The sequence below is a fragment of the Amblyomma mixtum genome, chromosome 3, assembly GCF_055824585.1.
Source record: "Amblyomma mixtum isolate Tamu chromosome 3, ASM5582458v1, whole genome shotgun sequence".
In the NCBI taxonomy this organism is placed as follows: domain Eukaryota; kingdom Metazoa; phylum Arthropoda; class Arachnida; order Ixodida; family Ixodidae; genus Amblyomma; species Amblyomma mixtum.
This window is the reverse complement of record NC_143014.1, coordinates 135,960,244-135,978,216: the sequence shown is the minus strand read 5'-3', so window position 1 is coordinate 135,978,216 and position 17,973 is coordinate 135,960,244. Positions and strand designations below refer to the sequence as shown.

The following is a 17,973-nucleotide window of genomic DNA, read 5'->3' as shown; positions in this document are numbered from 1 at the left end:
TGAATAAAGCTCCCCTTACAATGTGACGGCATCGCACACTTCTTGTGGCGCTCTAATTCTCTTTAACTGAAAATTTCCAACGATTACAAACGCAAATGATTAATTTTAACCATTTTTGAACACGTGGCCACACTGCCACCCGGTGCTCATGCCATGATTCAGAATTTCTCCACAGCTTCCCCCTCCCCCCTGCCCCCTTTTCTCTTTCATTATTTTGAAAAGAAATAGTAACATCATTTCTGTAAACATGTTCGGATATGTCAGGAGATCCTGTTCACATTTATCAATATACTTCTTTCAATGACATTTTCTTTGTAACCATAGCGCTCACTTCATTTTTTTCCACCGAAAATCCCATGCACTGCGTGTTTCCAGCTAGCGGAGACATAGGGAGAGAGAGAAAAAAAGCAAGGTGCTTACATCAGGGACAGCTGCAGGGTGGTGAAGGTCACGGGCTTTTGAACGGCGCACGCGCTGACCTTGGTGTTTATCCTGAACGGCTTGGCAACTGCACGGAAGAGAGCAAGTGACATCGATGAGAGACATCGTGCTGCAGTTCGGCGAGCACGAAGCAGGCCCTGGCGTTGTTAGCTGCGCTTACATTTGTCCAACATGTACTTGAGGTCCTTTCCGGAGCACTGGGACGGCAAACAAACGCCCAGGCGCATTCCTCCCACCAACCAGTGGTCGTAAAACTTCCTCAACTGAGTCGTGTTCTGCACACGTTTCTGGAAAGCGAGCAAAGCAAAAAAATTAGCGGGCGACCTTCAAAGGTGCTGCGAATTTCAACGCTATAGCTTGACGTTTCACTGCGCCTTTCAGTACATATTGATTATCGTGGCAGTTACGCACACAGATCCTCTCAAATTTGCCTCATCATCGCGAGTGTCTTACAAACCGAACACCTAAAGCGAGCGGGTTGGCGTTGAAAAGGCTCTAAATTCACCACAGCGGTTCGCCGGTCTCTTGCATCTGGCTGAAGTGTAAAACTTTTAAAACCTTCGTGTGTAAGGGACGGAACACAGGGAACGAAACGGGGTATCGTTACCACGAGGCCGTCTCCGGAACCACCCTAAAGAGCATACCGGCGGACGGCGTCCGGCTTAGTCCAGCCACTCCCGCTCAAGTTCTGTGCTGGCAGTTCTGTGGCGCAGTGCTTTTAGTGTATTGTTATGTTTTGGGTTGCGTTATGCACCCAGCCACAACAACAGGTTAATAAAACATCCGTTTCCGAGCGCAACACACAGCGTATGGGCAGGCAACATAAAAACAATTGCATTTTCTGTCTTCCGAAGTGCTCAAACTATGCGTTCAAAGACAGGATGAGCCAGCACACCTTTCCTAGTGAAGCCCCGCCTGCATTCAGGACCGCCGCACAGAATTCCTCCATGAAAAACAAGTGGTCTGTTTTAAAACTTTTTGTTACCCGAACAAGAAGCTAATCATAAGAAAAAAATTATAAGCCCTAGAATTCTGAAGCCTGGACTGATTAATACAGGCAAACATTAAAGAGTTGATTTCGTTTCCTGTTGTGATTCGCAAGCGGAATAATACAGGACGCTGTGTACTCTGGCCCAGTGTTACCGGCTGCAGTTTTTTTTTTTAAGTTGTATCCTACAGTAGATTCTAAGCTGAAGCAGCAGCTAATCAGGTTAATTAAAATCTCGGTGTTGGCAAGTCGCTGACTCATAATGGGACGACGAAAAAACACACAAACGACAGCACTATAGCGCTGTAGCTGTCCTGCTGTTTGTGTCCTGTTGTGACTTCCTGGGTACAACGCATTAAGCATGTGGGCAGCGGTCTCTTATTGCTAAGAGAGACACTAAGGAAAACTCCATTCAATTATTCTCCTAATTAAAAATTTATTCACTGGCTCTTTCTGGCTATGTTCACGCTTGCTCGGCAAGAAAATACGCATTTATCGCCGAGAAAATTGGATTTAAAAATCTTCCCGCCATTCGATCCAAACCCATGCCGTCCATTTCGAAAAGGACGGGTTGCCATCGATTTGAAGTGAACGGCAGTGCAGCGTAGCCTCCGGGATCCGCTACAAAAACCGATGTTGACGCATGCATTTTACTTGCGAAATCGGCCGGTGATGGCGACACCTGTATCTTTTTTTTTTAATATTTTCTAGCTAGTATAAAAGCCCCGTTTTCGGTGAGAGCTGGTCTATTTGTGATTAGAACGCGGTACCCTATCATTGCATGCCAACTTCTATTTGTCCTCAGAGTCCCTTTATAAAGTACATCCAGAAGGTCGTGAGAAGAGTGGTTGCACAACGGAAAGCGGCGGAACACCGGCTTGTGTTCCTTACCCGGAGGGTCGGCGGATACTGGTCGAGCGAGCGCTGCAGCATGCCCATCAAGCGATCGGTCAGCTCGGGCTTCACGTACAGCGTGCAGTACTGCCCGCGGAAGGCCTCCGCTGAAGTTGGCTCGTCGCCGCCGGGCACCGAGATGGCCAGGCACTCGTCGTAAGCGCCCAGGGCGCCTGTCGAGCCTGCCAGCAGACCGGCCGGAGGACGACCCATGGCGTCCAGGACTGCGAGGAGTCAGCGACAGGGGCTTGATCAGGGCAAAATCCCCGAACCTTCTTTCATCAATAAAATTACAGAGGGCACTTAAGACTACTTATGTGCTGTGAATGATAAAGAACGATGCTCGCGAGGATTACGACTGCGGCGACGGTATACTACTATTACGCAGTGGCCAGCGAAGCTGATCTGTTTGCAGCGCCTGGTTGGAAGTTGATCAAGACCACGATACACAAACCCAGCGCGACAGACTTGCAGTTTAGCGTGCGGGGTGTTGTGTTGCAGTGATGGCACAGTGGGATCCTGCTAAGCTTAAGCATGTATCTGGTTAACGGCTGATAACGCTTGCTAATTTTGATTATAAACTTTCAATGAAAGCTTCAACCAAACGTTTACAGTCAGTTATGGACATCCTGGTGGGCCCCCACCTGACGTGCGGAATTCAAGTGCGGACCGTCCTTATCTATGTTCTTGTGACTTGGAGTGTACCAGAATGTTGTGATGCCGATTTTATGCCAGTCGGAATGTTGAAAATCGGTTTAGAAATGGTCTTTGAGCGTGTCAGCCACGACATTCTGTTTAAGATCCTTGAACATGTCTGTGTTGTAGAGGTAATATTAAAAGCGATTAAAATAGCGTATGATAACTGTGCCACGAAACTGGTGGAACGAACCGGAAGCTTACAGACAGAATTTAGGTTAGAGCATCCGTGCGGCAAGGCTGTCCATTGTCACCACTTTTCGCTGAGTGCCTAGAGCCACTTTGCCGGAATGTAATAAATAACACCTGTATTCGCGGATTCGAGCTTGAAGCCTGTGAAATTAAAGTACTGGCTTATGCAGATGATGAGGCCTTTTTTTTTTTTTTTACAGCGAGAGCAGCATAGAGCATGCGATGTCGGTTGTTCGCAGGTTTTGTGATGTAACAAATAGCTTTATTAATCTGGACAAATGTGCGGGCATTTGGCATGGAAACTGGGCATCAGCGACTAGATTTCATGCATATGTAGAATGGTCGCATGTCCCTTCCAAATACCTAGGTGATCCTCTCGACAGGTATCGAGATAACGATGACTTTTAGAGGCAAAAAATTCAAGAAGTGTCCGCGCGTACACAGAAATGGTCAGGATTGGTTGGTAGGTTTATGGGGTTTAACGTCCCAAAGCGACTCAGGCTGCGAGAGACGCCGTATTGGAGGGCTCAGAAAAATTTGACCACCTGGGATTCCTTAACGTGCACTGTCATCGCAGAGTTCACGAATCTCTAGCATTTCGCCTCCATCGAAATGCAACCGCTGCGGCCGGGATCGAACCCGCGTCTTCCGTGTCAACAGCTGAGTACCATAACCACTCAGCCACCGCGGCGGCTGCAAAGAAATAGTCAGGAGGGGACCTGTCTATTTTTGCGAGAGCAAACATAAAAAAACAATATATTTGTGGTTTCAAAAGTGTGCATTTGTTGCAGGTTCTTTCGTGCTCTCGATTTAGCATTCAAAAGTTTCATCGTCACTTCGCAGTTATTTTTTGGCAGTCCTCATGGAGAGGACTAAGTCTGATAATCTCTTTGTACGTTTGTGAAAAGGGGGACATTGCCTTGCCGCTCTTGTACATGAGGCGAGTGGTGTCAAGATTTATGTTTCTTTGGATCAGCGCAGCAGCGAACGGAAGGTGTCTATACCGGGTGTTTCAGCAAACACTTTCAAAAATTTTTATAAATAGGCTTTTTGGAGTAAAAGTAAGGCTTTTGCAGCACAGTGTTACCAGTGTTGGCGGACACCAGAAGAGCGGTGTATTGTCTTAAGTATTGAGCTGGTTAACTAATTTTTAATAATTAACTTCTTAACTAGTAGAGTTAGGCGCCTAGTTGCAATTAGAGATTTGTAGCCGGTCGTTACTAATATCCATATCAGTTTTTAGAATTTCGAAAACGCGGTTACTTTCGCCGCTGTGACTAGACAAAATCTGGCTGCATCGTGCAAAAATACATGGGCTTTCGAAAGCATGCAGGCAAAGCAACCCCTCCAGTGCACGTAACTAGGCGCAAAAGCCAAATTTCGTCGAGCCACAGCTCCAACGCTAATCGCGCTTTCTAATTTTTAAAAACTGATATGGCTATTACTAAAGACTGGCTACAAATCTCTAATTGCAACAAGGGGCCTAAGTCAGCTAGTTAAGAAGTTAATTATTAAAAATTGGTTAACCAACTTACTACTTAAGACGATTCACCAGTTTTCTGGTGTCCGCCAACACTGGTAATACTGTGCCGCAAAAGCCATATTTTTATCCCAAAAAGCCTGTCTATGAAAATTTTTGAAAGTGTTCGCTGAAACACCCGGTATATTGTCCTGCACGACGGCTATTTCTTTGAAAAATGGACGCCAGCTAGGAATTTTTCAGTTTTATTTTATTATGAATAAAACGACCAATAATATAGAAGACTTTTAACTGCTCATCATTATTAACGGAATGATTGATTGCTGGAATAATTATTTGATCAATTAATTAATTGTTTGACTGATTGATTGATTCTTTAATCGTTTTCTCAACTTGACCATTAGGCGTCATCAGGGCCTACTCATTACGATTTGACGCACAATATCGTTTGCGGCAACGAAACGTTCACAGGGGTCCTTTTTTTTTCACAATTTTCTTTTACTTTAGGAATATTTTGTGATAGGAATATTCTGTGATTGTTTTTATTTTAATTAGAATTGAGTTTCCCCGAGCGTCTGCTTGAAGGGAAATCTCGTTAGATAAAATGACGCGGATGGTCTTGACATTCAGGCGACGCCTCTGCACAACACACCGCATGAACGCATAATCCTCTCATCGCATGGGCCTGCGAGCGCAAATAAGGTTGCCTGCCAACTGACACGTGGGTTGTTAATACCAGGAAAGCTCGAATGGGTCATTCCAGGGAGAGCCCGCCGGTCGCCTCCGCCGGAGTCAACGATGGTTCTGTGCAGGCCCTGTGTCTGTTCGGGACACCCGAAGAAGTGAGCAGCAACGCGCGGCTTTTCCGCGCGCTTGCCACACTCCGACGAGTGCGACAATTCCCGACGTTGCTCGTAAACAATGGGAAGGCGCACCGAAACGCTTCGTGGAATGCACTTTTCGGTGTGCTACGCGCACTCATCTGGGGAAAAATCCTCATCGGACATTCATGAGCCGCGCAGTGCGGTATCGCGACGCCGCCTTATTTCCGAGAACAAGGATTGGCTGGGCTCCAGGTAGTCGCCGGGATCATCTCTGGCCGCCTCTGCGGGCCGTTAATTGCGCTGGAGCTACACGCCTAGGGGCACTTATCGCAGCGACAGACACGCTTGAGAAAGTGAAGGCAAGTCAGTCCAATGCCTTGCTGTCGGCTCAAACGCGCGTAACAACCCCAGAGCCGTGAGGAAGAGTGGGCACACGCGGTCAGTAAAGCAGATGCGAACAAGAGCGGCGGCCTTCGGTTCTCCCCTGCCTTGTGGCAGTTCTTCAGAGCTGCGCGCAAGCACAGGCTTGAGGTGTTATGAGGGTGTCCATTCATCTCCGCGGGCTCTGTTCTGCGGTGCGTTGTTCTTCTTTGTTTAACTGATGTTCCCCACTTAAACCCAACCACGGTTATTGGTCTCGCTCACATTTACACGTGTGCGTGCGCACTTTCCCAGTGTTTTTTTTTCATATTTTTTTCTCCCTCATCTGCATGCCTGCTAGCGCTCGAACAAGCCTCGTGGGTTTTGAGCACTCGCTCTAAACTGCATCCGCGCTTCGGATGCACAGTGGCTGAGGCTGGCGGTCCCTGTGCCCAGAACTTTTGTCTCGTAGTTTTTTTTTTTGTTGTTGCTTTGTTTCACTACCACGATTGTTTATGGCCGGACTCAAACTCTCGACTGACACATTGTTTTGATGAGGCTTTTAATATTCACAGAGAAAAAAAAAATCAGGCTAAGCCCTTAGATGTCGCGAGTACGTTACAGTGTTCAATAATGTGAATGAACTGATATTGAGCAGCTCAAAAACATGTGCGGTCTGTCGTGATACTGCGGGATAAGCGCAAGTACAACACTCTAGTGATGATACCTGTCGGCAGCGGCTTTTCATCGTCAGTGATATGACATGAATGACAGGGAATAACCGATATAATGAAAAAAGACATAAAAGGGGGAAAATATTGCTGCTATTCCGTGATGAAATTAAGTAGCCGAAAGGGCACGGACACAGACACAGAGAATAATCCCTTCGCACTACTCTTCATCATGAACGTTAACCAACTTGCCCAACTTTCGGTATTCATTACTGCTATTTCAGCTCACTAGGTTCCATAGGTTGACGGATACAATCATAAGTCGACTCCCTAGGGCTCACTCAGGCTCATTTCAGATCATAATCTCAGTTACGAATGAGTTTGACCTCGTATTCAGATCATTACCTGAGTCATGAGTGAGTCCGGACTCACGTTCAGATCGCGATCTGAGTCATGAGTAATGGCCCAGATTCAGATCATGATCTGAGTCGTGGTGAGAGTGCGCTGACATTTAGATCGTGATCTGAATCTGGGCCTATCAAATCAAACGAGCTCATTATATGAGGTTGAACAATCTCATGGTCCCGAGTGAATCCACGATAACGATTTGGCACGAGTTTGTAGCGTTCATAGGCGTGAGTTTCCTGCGCACTCGTAATACTGAATGCGCTTTTGGTTGAGGTGATGATGTAGAGCGATTTCAGTGTTTCGCGGTATGAAATTTTTGTGGCTGTTGCCCTCTAGAGCATTACTAAAAAGCGAGAAAAGTTTATTAGTCGCCGCGTTTGCTCTCGTTGAATATTAGCTGTGGCTTGCTCTATCGCGATCGCTCTAATTCTTCCTTTGCTGTTTTTGATTTGATTGCAGAACTCATGCACCAGCCTCAGATCTTTACGTTCCGCGAGCGGCAGCTACAGACCTGTAGGCGGCTCAGCCAGGCCTGGATAGAGACTAACTGCAGTTAAGAGTTTTTAACAACTTTTTTGGCATTTTAGGCGCGTAAATTGCGTCGTTGGCCCCAGGAGCTCTGTCCGATGTGCGAGCTTATAGGTGTCCTGAGTCAAGGTGAGCCTGGGTGAGTAATGAGTTGAAATGTACGAGTGAGCCCGAATGGGTGAGCGCAGATGAGTCGTAAGTTGAAATGAGCGAGTGAGTTCAGGTGAGTCCTGAGTCGAAATGAGTAAGTCCAGGTGAGTCCTGAGTCGAAATGTGTAAGTCCAGGTGAGTACTGAGTCGAAATGAATGAGCCCAGATGAGTTGTGAATCGAAAAGAGCCAGCCGTGAGCCTCTGAGTGGTTGACCCCGGATGGCAGGTGAGTCTGAGTGAGCCCGTGTGAGTTGCGAGCCTAAATGAGTTTGAGTTAATGAGTTCGAGTGAGCCCAGGATTCTGTGAGTGTGACTGAGCCTGTAGGTTGACCAAACTTCTGTGAGTGAGCCTAAGTGCACTCGTTATTTTGCCGAGGTATCCCACTTACACTGTCGCTACATCACCACCGTCGTCATCATCATCGCCTGACTACGTCCACTGCAGGACAAAGACAGCTCTCTCATATCTCTCTGTCCTGCCCCAACCACGACCACCATACATCCCCGCAGTCGTCCAGTGCAATTTGTCTCTCTTCGAGTTCGCCTTTCTTGTGCATGTCATCTGTTCAGTTATTATTTTAAACATTTGTTGTGTTTTTTTTCGGCCGTGCCATGCAAGCGTCCAGTGGTCTGACCATTTCAGCGTAAGAGCGGAAATATGGGCCAGTTGATACATGATGAAGAGGAGAACCAGTAAAAAAAAAGGGCAAGGACGATAAGAGAGACGTACACCACGACGACTGGACTAGCAACTGCGCTTAAATGAAAACAGCAACCTCCCAGCAAGGCTGGCATGAGCATGCGCGGCACAACCATCGCCACATTCCGGAAATAACAAGAGAATATAAACAGCGTATCTGTCGTCGGCGATCTAAGAAAGCAAATTCTTTTTCCAGCAGGCGCCCTGACTTGGTACTGATACAAATATTGTCACGCATACTGATGAAGAATGCTTCTAGAATTTCGAGCTCTTCTTTGCCCCTACCTCTGCCAAGAATGCTAAGATTACAAAACAGAGAGTAGCAATTCACTCCCTGCAATGACGAGGCAAATTTGCCCCATAATCAACACAACTCAAGGACTTGTGGCGTTCACATCGGCCTGTTTGTCCGATGTAAACTTTTTCGCAGGCACTGGAAACTTATAAACCACGAGCGTGGCACATGGCGTGAACAGGTTCTCATGCTGCGTCAAACATACAGGAGTTCTTGACTAGCCTTTTGAGACGGATAAGCGTAAGCCAGGAAGTTTGCAGGGGGCAGAAAACACAACGTCAATGCCCTGCTTTACGGCTACCTTCTTAATGTTGTGGGCTACCTTGCGAATATATTAACATTAAGAAGGTAGCTGTAAAGCATGGCACTGACATTGTGTTTTCTGCCCCCTGAAAACTTTCTGGGTTATGCTCGTGCATCTCACTAGGCAATTAAATCAAGAAATCCTGTTTGTTTTACGCATCATGAGAACCTGTTCACGCCATGTGCCGCGCCGTGGTTTCTAAATTCATACTTGTCTGCGAAAAGGTTTGCATCGGACAAAAAGGCTGATATGAACACCACAAGTCCTTGGGTTGAGTTGATTATGGAGCAAATTTGCCTCGCCATTGCAGGGAGTGTAATTGCTACACTCTGTTTGGAAATCTTAGCTGTAGGAGCCAAGAAGAGCGCGAAATTCTCGAAACATACTTCATCAGTATGCATGGCAATTCAAGCCGCACAGGCACAACGCTGGAGGTCATTTTGCGAAACGCTGGATACACAGGTGCCTCAGGTACGCGTTTGGAATGCTGTTCGTGGCCTTCGCACGTCCCATCAACAGCGTCACCCGTTCAGGTCCCTCGCCCTCCGCCAAAGACGCGGCGAGGTCCAGGTAGCCGAAGAGTTCTGCACAAGGATAACAGACCTACCGAATCCTCCTGCAACGCTTAATTGCAGCGATGTTCCACACTCTAAGAATTTATGGATGGATCTCCTATTCTCCATGGAGGAACTTGTAGCTGCGCTGGCTTGTCGCTGATGGTCATCATGGCCAGGGCCCGATGATGCGACGTACTCCGCATTTTCCAACCTTGGCTAAGAGGCCCGACGGGCCCTTCTGGCCACTTATAACAAGTCATGGAGTGAAGGCACAGTTCCTATTGATTGGAAGACCAGTCGTCTGGTTCCACTTCTAAAACCTAGGAAATCACCACCTGACTTTACATCATACCGTTCGACTGAACTTGCCAGCTGCGTCGGCAGAGTGGTGGAAAGAATGTTACTAGCACGCGTGTAATGGTACCTGGAGTGATACAAAATATATCCAAAATTTGTCCTAGTTTCGACGCGGAAGCTCCTGTATCGACAGTGTGGTTGACCTGATAACGTCCGTCGAGTACCAAAAAAATTTGAAAAGATTAACCGTCGCGTTGTTTTTGGATATCAAGGGCGCATACGACAACGCAATACACCAAGCCATTTTGGACGCCTTGAAAACTGCTGAGATCGGAGGCTGCATATACAGCTGGATAGGAAGCTATTTATCGGAGAGGTAGCTCTTTGCTTAGACTGAGGATGCATGGACCAACGTTACATCGAACTTCGCGCGGAGTCCGACAGGGTGGAGTGCTGAGCCCAACTCTTTCAACCTTGCTCTTGTCGGCCTGGCCGACTTACTGCCACCCTCTGCTCAGATCACTATCTACGCGGATGATATCTGTATTTTGGCTTCAAATGTGACTCGTCCCCAAGTTCTTGCGAGATTTCAGAAGGCGGCATCTATACTGATGTCTTACCTTTGTCTTCAGGGCCTCAATATTGCGACCGAAAAGTGTTCACTTGTGGCGGTCACACGCAAAACAATGTCATTTTACGCCATATGCATTAATAGCAAAGCTGTACCCTATGAGGGAAGCCAACGTTTTCTTGGTGTAGTCATTGACACGAATCTCTCGTGGAGCTCTCATCAGCACAACATGAGAAAGCGACTGATGGCGATTGTCCATGTCCTCTCCTTCCTCACGGGAAAGTCTTGGGGAGTATCAGTGCGCTCGATGTTACAACTGTGCTGTTCACTATTCCGGGGCTACCCGCGATACAACTTACCAATATTTACTAAGATTAGAAAGACGAACGTCCAAACTGAAGTGTTCAAAGTGTGCAGGCGCAAGCTCTCCGTATCTGACTTGGACTGCCTAAATGTGCCGCTACAACAGCAGCAACTATTGTTGTCGCCCGGGAACATTCAATCACTACATTCATTGCTGTTAACACCATGAGACCACCTATTCGGTGCCTCACGCGGGTACCCTGTCATCACCTTGCAACTCTTCCGGTAATTGGACCACGTATTGTATTCGTCGAAGTCATTGATGCTCATCGCGCCTATCTTCCATCGCAATTCACCCCTGCCTCAAGAACGTACTCACCCTTACGGAGTTTACATAAACCTCGGGTACACCTTTCTATTCCTGGAATTACGAAGAAAGCTGGTGCATCATTGGCTGCTCTCAAACAGGTCACGTTGGAACATCTGCATTCTAACCACCCTCACCGCATCCATGTATAAACAGATGGCTCCGTCAACTAAACCAGTTCCGCGGGGTCTGTGGCGATCCCGGCGAAGTCCATCTTGATAAAGGTGAAGACGACCTACCACACTCCTCAAGTGGTGCGGAACTAGCTGCCCTTCGGACTGCAGTTGAGTTCATCAGCTAAGAACCTCCACATGAATGTTCGGTTTTCACTGATTCGAAAGCAGCCATTCAAAGCCTGCAAGCTGCTCTACGCCGCGGGTCGCATGAACAACTGGCTGCAGAGATTCACCAGGTGTACCACTGCGCCATATCGAAAGGCCATGATATCATTTTCCAACGGCTGCCAGGACACTGCGGTATCAAAGAAAACAGTCACGCGGACGAGGCTGCCCGATCTGCCCACAATGACGGACTTCAAGTCAGTATTCTTGTACCAAGAGTTGACGCAGCGTGTGCGCTACGCAGGTTGGCACTGGAGCTCACTCTTTCTGCGTGCAACACTGACAAGTTTTTCAACCGTAGCCTCAGGGCACTGGACCCTAGACTGCGCCGTCTTCCCTATAATATACCGCGTCGCGAAGCAACATTGCTTTGCCATCTATGGCTCGGTGTTGCTTTAACAAAGCAATATACGTTCCGGGAAGGGATGATCGACAGTTCTGCTTGTGAAAGATGTGGCTGCAAAGAGACAATTGTACTACCGTGATCGAAAGAAGCGCGAACAGAGCGGAGCCAACGCGCTCCTCCGTTCGAATTTCTTCTGATGGCGTGTTTACCACGGTCGTAAGAAAAAAAATGGCTGAGGCTTAGCTAAGGTTAAGCCTGGTCAGATGCGAAGCATATTGATGGCTAGGCTTGGTAAAGTTCCTCGCTTTGTTCTTCAGTTGTTGTAGAACGTTGTTGCCGAGCCGCATATTGAGCACGCCGCTTAGCCAGACGTTCATCCCGCTCTTCATCGGTCTCTGTGGCACGCTGAAGCTTTCGCTTCTCGTTCAAATCAGCCCTGCTTCTAGGCGGCATCCCAACACCTGGCCGCCTCGTAAGTGCCCGGAGAGCGAGGCAAGCTCAGCTTTATGCCGCTGCTGTAGCGTCACGTGGTCAGCTGCAGCGCCTCTGATGTGGAGCCTCCACCGCCGCGGCCGACCGCGCGAGCCGGCAGCCCATCTCCCCTCTGCTGTGACGTCATGTTGTCACGTGGTCAGCCGCCGCGCCTCTGATGTGGAGCCTCCACCGCCGCGGCCGACCGCGCGAGCCGGCAGCCCATCTCTCCTCTGCTGTGACGTCATGTTGTCACGTGGTGCCACGTGGTCACGCTAAAGGTCAATGGCAGCTCCACCGCCGCGCTCGACGGGCTGTAGTGTAGCTCTAGTAATATGCTTCGCATAAAACACGGTAGAGTCGTCCTAGAATGCATCAAGGACGACCCTAGCATCTTTTTGCTACCACCGAAGTAAAAGCGTATTTAAAAGAAATGCGAACAGCGGAGCGCCTAGGCTCCACTCTGTTTGCGTTTCTTTCCATCGTGATAGTACATCTACCGTGTGAGTGCCCTGCTTTGGCGACCCAACGAAAGACGTACGCTGCGCTGTGCCCCGGACCGCCTCGATCCTCGCAGTTTAACAGAGGATAAGATCCATCTGGGACCGTGGCCACAGCAATCGAGAGCCCTTAAGTGCATGTACAAGGCTCTGTTTTGCTTCCTGAGAGCTTGAGGGACCAATTGTGAATGTGCCCCTCGCCCCTTCTCTCTCTCTCTCTCTCTCTCTCTCTCTCTCTCTCCCTTTTCAATCCCCTCATCCCTCTTCCCCAGTGCAGGGTAGGCAACCAGAACACCCTTCTGGTTAACATCCCTGCCTTTCCTCTTCCTCTTTATCTCCCTGTCAATGGCGATAATTGTATCAGTACCACTTCAGCACGCCTGCTGGAAAACGAATTTTCTCTCTTAGATCGCCGGTGACAGATACGCTGCTTATCTTCCCTTTGTTATTTCCAAAATGTGGTGATGGTTGTGCCGCGCATGCCCATGTCACCCTTGCTGGGAGGTTGCTGTTTTCATTAAAGCGCAGTTGCTAGTCCAGTCTTCGTGGTGTACGTCTCTCTTCTCGTCCTTGCTCCCTTTTCTTTTTTGGCTGGTTCTCCTCTTCATCAGTTTCAGCATGCTCATTCGCAAAGATATGATTACCTACGGCACTCAGTTAGTTTTGCTTTGGTAGCTTGGTTGTTGTGAGCTCACAGATAGCTCTGTGGCTGAATAAAAAGGTATTCCCTCGCCATTTAAATGCAGCGTCCTGGGTACGACCAGCATATTTTGATATCTTTTACTGGTCATGAAACTTCCCCGAAGTTTGGTAAATAAACAGGCTGCCATTTTGCCGTGAAAGAACTTTTGCAATGGAAAAGGGATTTCCGCGTTAAATGAGCTATAATGAAAGCGCTGGTGTAATAGTGTTAAAGACAGAGTGCACTGCTATCAAGAAATGCACTTATTAATCTATATTTCACCCAGGCATTGTGCAATTCAGACGGCGCTTTCTTAATGCTTCTGCGCATGTTGGCAACGAGACGTTAATGATCTCTGAGGCCATGTGTACATTAAATAGTGCCGGCCTTTTTCCAAATATCCAAATAGAAGGCTGTGTCCTCGGATCTTCATGGCGCCGTGTTGCGGTCACTCTAGGTAGCGTACCAAGGTTGCCCATATCGCTGCACAGATGTATCACGTTCATGAAGAAGCCAAGGAAGGTATCACAAGACCTTAGTGTGACGCATTATCGAGAGCCGCTCACATATGAGAACGGTTTTCGATCATGCGTGAGTGGCCCAACTGGTACCACAGCATGGTTTCAGTAATCCACACGTCGTGTAGCAAGCTAGAGTCCTATCTCCTGGCACTTGCTACGCTCTTTAAGCGACAGAATGTTTCTTGTAAAGAGAAGAATAATATGCAAAAGACGCCATATGGTGCCAATCCGAACCTGTTTGAAATATAAGATTGTCAGTCAGCGCAGAATATTCTACAGAAGCTCCGCTGTCGTTATTTCCTGATGTAACTGCTGTTTTGTCTTCTGCCATGTACTTATGCCGTAGGATATACACTCTTTTAGTGAATGCCACGTAAGATTGACGGAGGCTTAGAAAGAGGGGAGGGGGGGGGGGGGGCGCATGTTTATTTTTCTGACGAAATCGCAAGATGTATATGACACTGGCGCCCAAGTAAGGTGCTCTTCACATTCTCATTAATCGCTGAAGCAGAAGTTAACCAACAGAGATATGAGAGAAGGGTCCTCCCATGCAGGAGCATATACATATTCCCAACGGCCGCTCCACTTCGTGAGGAAGGCCAAAAAGGCGAAGGACGAGAAGAGGAAGGCAAACAGCGACGACTAGACTAACTCGACTAGACTAACTCTACTGAAAATTGCCTTTCCATTGCCGTGGCTGTGGCTGCTACCCGCTGTTCGCCAATGTTAGCAATCTTGGCAGGGGAAAAGGCAAAGAAGAGTGCGGGATTCTTGGAGGCCTGCTGTTAGCTCTGCTGAGAAGGTGCGCTCTTCAGTAAATCACAGCTGTTAGTCGAATCGTCGTTGTGTGCCATCTTCTCGTCCTTCCTCTTTTCCTTGACAGGTTTTCTCAAAAATATGTAACAACTGGTGCAGATTTCGGCTCACTTCCTCGTGGGATCCGCGCGTCATTGCCGCCTATCGCGCTATTAAGAAGACATTTGGTTGTTATTGAAGCGAAAGGCCTCGTTTTGAAATTCAAAGCACTCCCCGAGTTCGGAAGCATGCGGGCGTTACGTGCCCGCCCGCATGCTGCCGAACTCGGGGAGTGCTTTGAATTTCAAAACGAAGCCTTTCGCTTCAATAACAACCAAATATGCGTGCGTGCGCGCGTTTGTGGTTCTCAGAAAATACTCAAAATGAACTGTCAAGGACCAACGCACGCAGAAAGGAGATCGTCAAGCGTTTCCCTCATTTACACGATAAAACTGAGCACTCAGTTCGCGCTAAGTGCCTTCCACGCAGGTGAGAATGAAGTACAGGCGAGAGGTTCGGCACTGCGGAGGAAGTGTGGAAGAAAGATACCGTTTGTTCTTTCCTTGTGTGTGCGATAATGTGGTACTATAGCGAAATGACACACTGCGTCACTCTAAATTCCCAGATGCCGTCGTAGAACACAGCCCACCTAGAATAGATTTTAGTCCAACGATTAGCTAACATGTCACACTGGAAAGCAAAAAGAACATTTGTAACTATTTGCGAACCCTCAAGATACGGCATGAAAGAGGACACACACAGGAGCAAAGGTGTGTGTCCTGTCTTGTGTGTGCGCAGATATTTCCAAAAGAAAGAAGAACCAACTCGCCCAAAAACGTAACGATACTGAAAAAGAGCAGTTAACTCTTATCATGACTGCAGATGTACAGTAGCCGTCAAAAGTAAATGGAGGGCGACTTTGTCAAAAAAATTTAATTTCTTTAAATCTAAAGCATAATGGCCCATATTTGTTGGTGCGCAGTGCAATTCGCACAATCACAATTAGTCCGCACATATGTATTCAAGGATGCATGAATTGAGCGGGCAATGATAAAATTTTTTCGTTAATATTGCCTTCCATTTACTTTTGACGGCACCTGTACACAAATATAGAAGCGATGGGAACGGCGTAATTGGAAACATTTGTTGTTCTGGTTGGATTCGTTGAACACTTTCCGTTACAGGCATAAGATGTTCATGAAGTGAGTTGTGAAGTGAGACACTTATAAACTGAGTTGAAGACGCAGTGTTTTCACCCCTGTGCATTCAACTCAACAACCACCGCAACGGGACCGCCGTAACATAGTGCACAGCCCAAAGCGCCGACTGAAGGCATTCTAGTTTGCCCCGCTTACTTGCGGCATTCTAGTCTTTTGTTTCATTTTTTGTTATCTGTTTGATGGGTGGCTCACTTAACTTATGCATGTGAAGATCGGAACAAACACCCGTCAATGAGGCGGAAAAAAAAAGAACGTAAAATCATTGACGCTTCGGCGCCGCTATACCGGCACCTCGTTCACAATGAGACGAATATAGATGAGTCGTTGCGTATGTAGGAAAGACGTGGTGTACAGAGCGCATGTATATTTCGTCCAGATTGCCTCGCGTCCCGTTTTTCGCTCGCTTGCCGTTGCCCGTAACGGCCTCGAAACGTCAATGATTTTTGCGTTATTTTTTTCTTTGATCTCTTTGGCGAGTGTTTTGTTCTTCTCATGCAGAATGAATATCCCTCGCCAGACGGGTTTCCGCCGAACCTTGAACTGTGCTTGCTTTCTGTTATGGAATAAAAGCGAACATTAAAAAATGCATCTCAAAACTTTCCGTTAGCTTGTTAAAATGTGAAGATGCTGACGGAATAACGCCCAGTGGCACCCTTTACCTAGTGGAACAGTTGCGGGAAAGCTTCCACGGCAACGGCATTCGGAGCTCCCTCCCTAAGTTCTGTTTAGAAGAGGAAAGTGTTTTCATTTCCAATGATCTCACGCACTGGTCCAAATGATCGCGTTAAAGGGACACTTAGGAAAATTATAAGTTGGCTTGTATCGACAAGGTACAGCGTTCTATTCACAAAAAGGCCACTATCACCGAAAACGCAACCTTAATAAGTTAGAAAAGACAAATATATATATATATATATATATAGGTGTCATCATCACCGGCCAATTTCGGAAGTACAATGCGTGCGTCGGAACCGATTTTTGGGAACGGATCCCAAAGGTTACGCCACTTCCATTCACTCATATCCAACAATTTTGGGCAACAGCATTTTTGAACGGGAAAGAGTTTATGAACGTCCTTGATGCCGAAAACGTCACCATAACTAGAAAGAGACAGAAAGTCAGTTTTTACTGGGAGCAATAATTGAATCAAGTTGTCCTCAGTGCCCCTTTAAGATGCGTTTGTAGGCCCAAGAGCTAATTAAAGAGCACGAAAAGTGCTGCGAACGCTGTACTAAATCTCTGTCCAGTTTAAGGTGACTTCGCTCAAGATAACTGTCGGTATAGGGAGTGCGCAAGCGCAAGCCCGATATACACTTCACGCTTTGCGCATGCGCGGTACCAACCGGCAGTTTTCTTGTGAGCGCGCGAAGCCTTTGCGTACGCAAAACCTAATCGCTGCCCCTGAGGCCAACCGGCCCGGATCTCCGCGCTGCGTTGTCGTACACAAAACTGGTTCAGTGGAGGCATGCTCTTTTTGAGGTTACTCACACTTGAAGGCCCACAGTTTGTTGCTCCGAATACCCCGACTCAGCTTGAACAGGCTAGATATGCACTCGTGGGGCAGGTTCTGGTCGTACGCCAGGTCTTGCACGTACGGAAACAGCTTCTTGGTGGCGTCCCGCATCATGCCCCGGGCTAGCTCGCGCAGCTCGTCGGCGCTGAACGCGTGCTCGTTGTCTGGCGCTTCCGTGGTGGTCGCCGACTCCTTCGGATTGGCCACCGACCGTCGGTGAACCTGGCCAGCTACGCCGGGCCACAGCTCTGCGACGACCACGAGAGCCACTAGGTAGCAAGCAGCGCTAGCCGTTCGCCCCTTCATGCTTACTGCCCGTTCACTGCGATCCGTTCCCGTCTAGTGCGATGCCGTCTCCATTGACCGCTAATATCAGCGCACTCGTCAGACTGCCCCTCGGATGTCTCTCTCTCTCTTCTTTCTCATCTGGCGTCTTTCATCCCCGTACTTCATTACGCGGAGCACAAGTGCCATAAGGAGAGGAGAGGAGGTCTCTGTGCGCGACGCGAGACTACGGGCCTTCCCGGAGACCCGGAGGCTCCTTGCCTGCGCTCGCC

At 48.0% G+C, this 17,973-nt stretch overlaps 1 protein-coding gene across 1 annotated transcript in view; it reads right to left on the bottom strand.

Annotated features, from left to right (window-relative positions):
• Window positions 1–17,765, bottom strand: part of LOC149352042 (nose resistant to fluoxetine protein 6-like) — a 43,172-nt gene extending 25,407 nt beyond the window's left edge. The window contains exons 1-4 of the mRNA XM_089581276.1: window positions 17,392–17,765; window positions 2,321–2,547; window positions 602–728; window positions 421–508 (exon numbers count right to left, since the gene is read on the bottom strand). Coding sequence (XP_089437402.1) covers window positions 421–508; window positions 602–728; window positions 2,321–2,547; window positions 17,392–17,722 — 773 coding nt within the window. The 5' untranslated portion in view covers window positions 17,723–17,765. The remainder of the gene's footprint in view (window positions 1–420; window positions 509–601; window positions 729–2,320; window positions 2,548–17,391) is intronic.
• Between the last annotated feature and the right edge of the window lie 208 nt (window positions 17,766–17,973).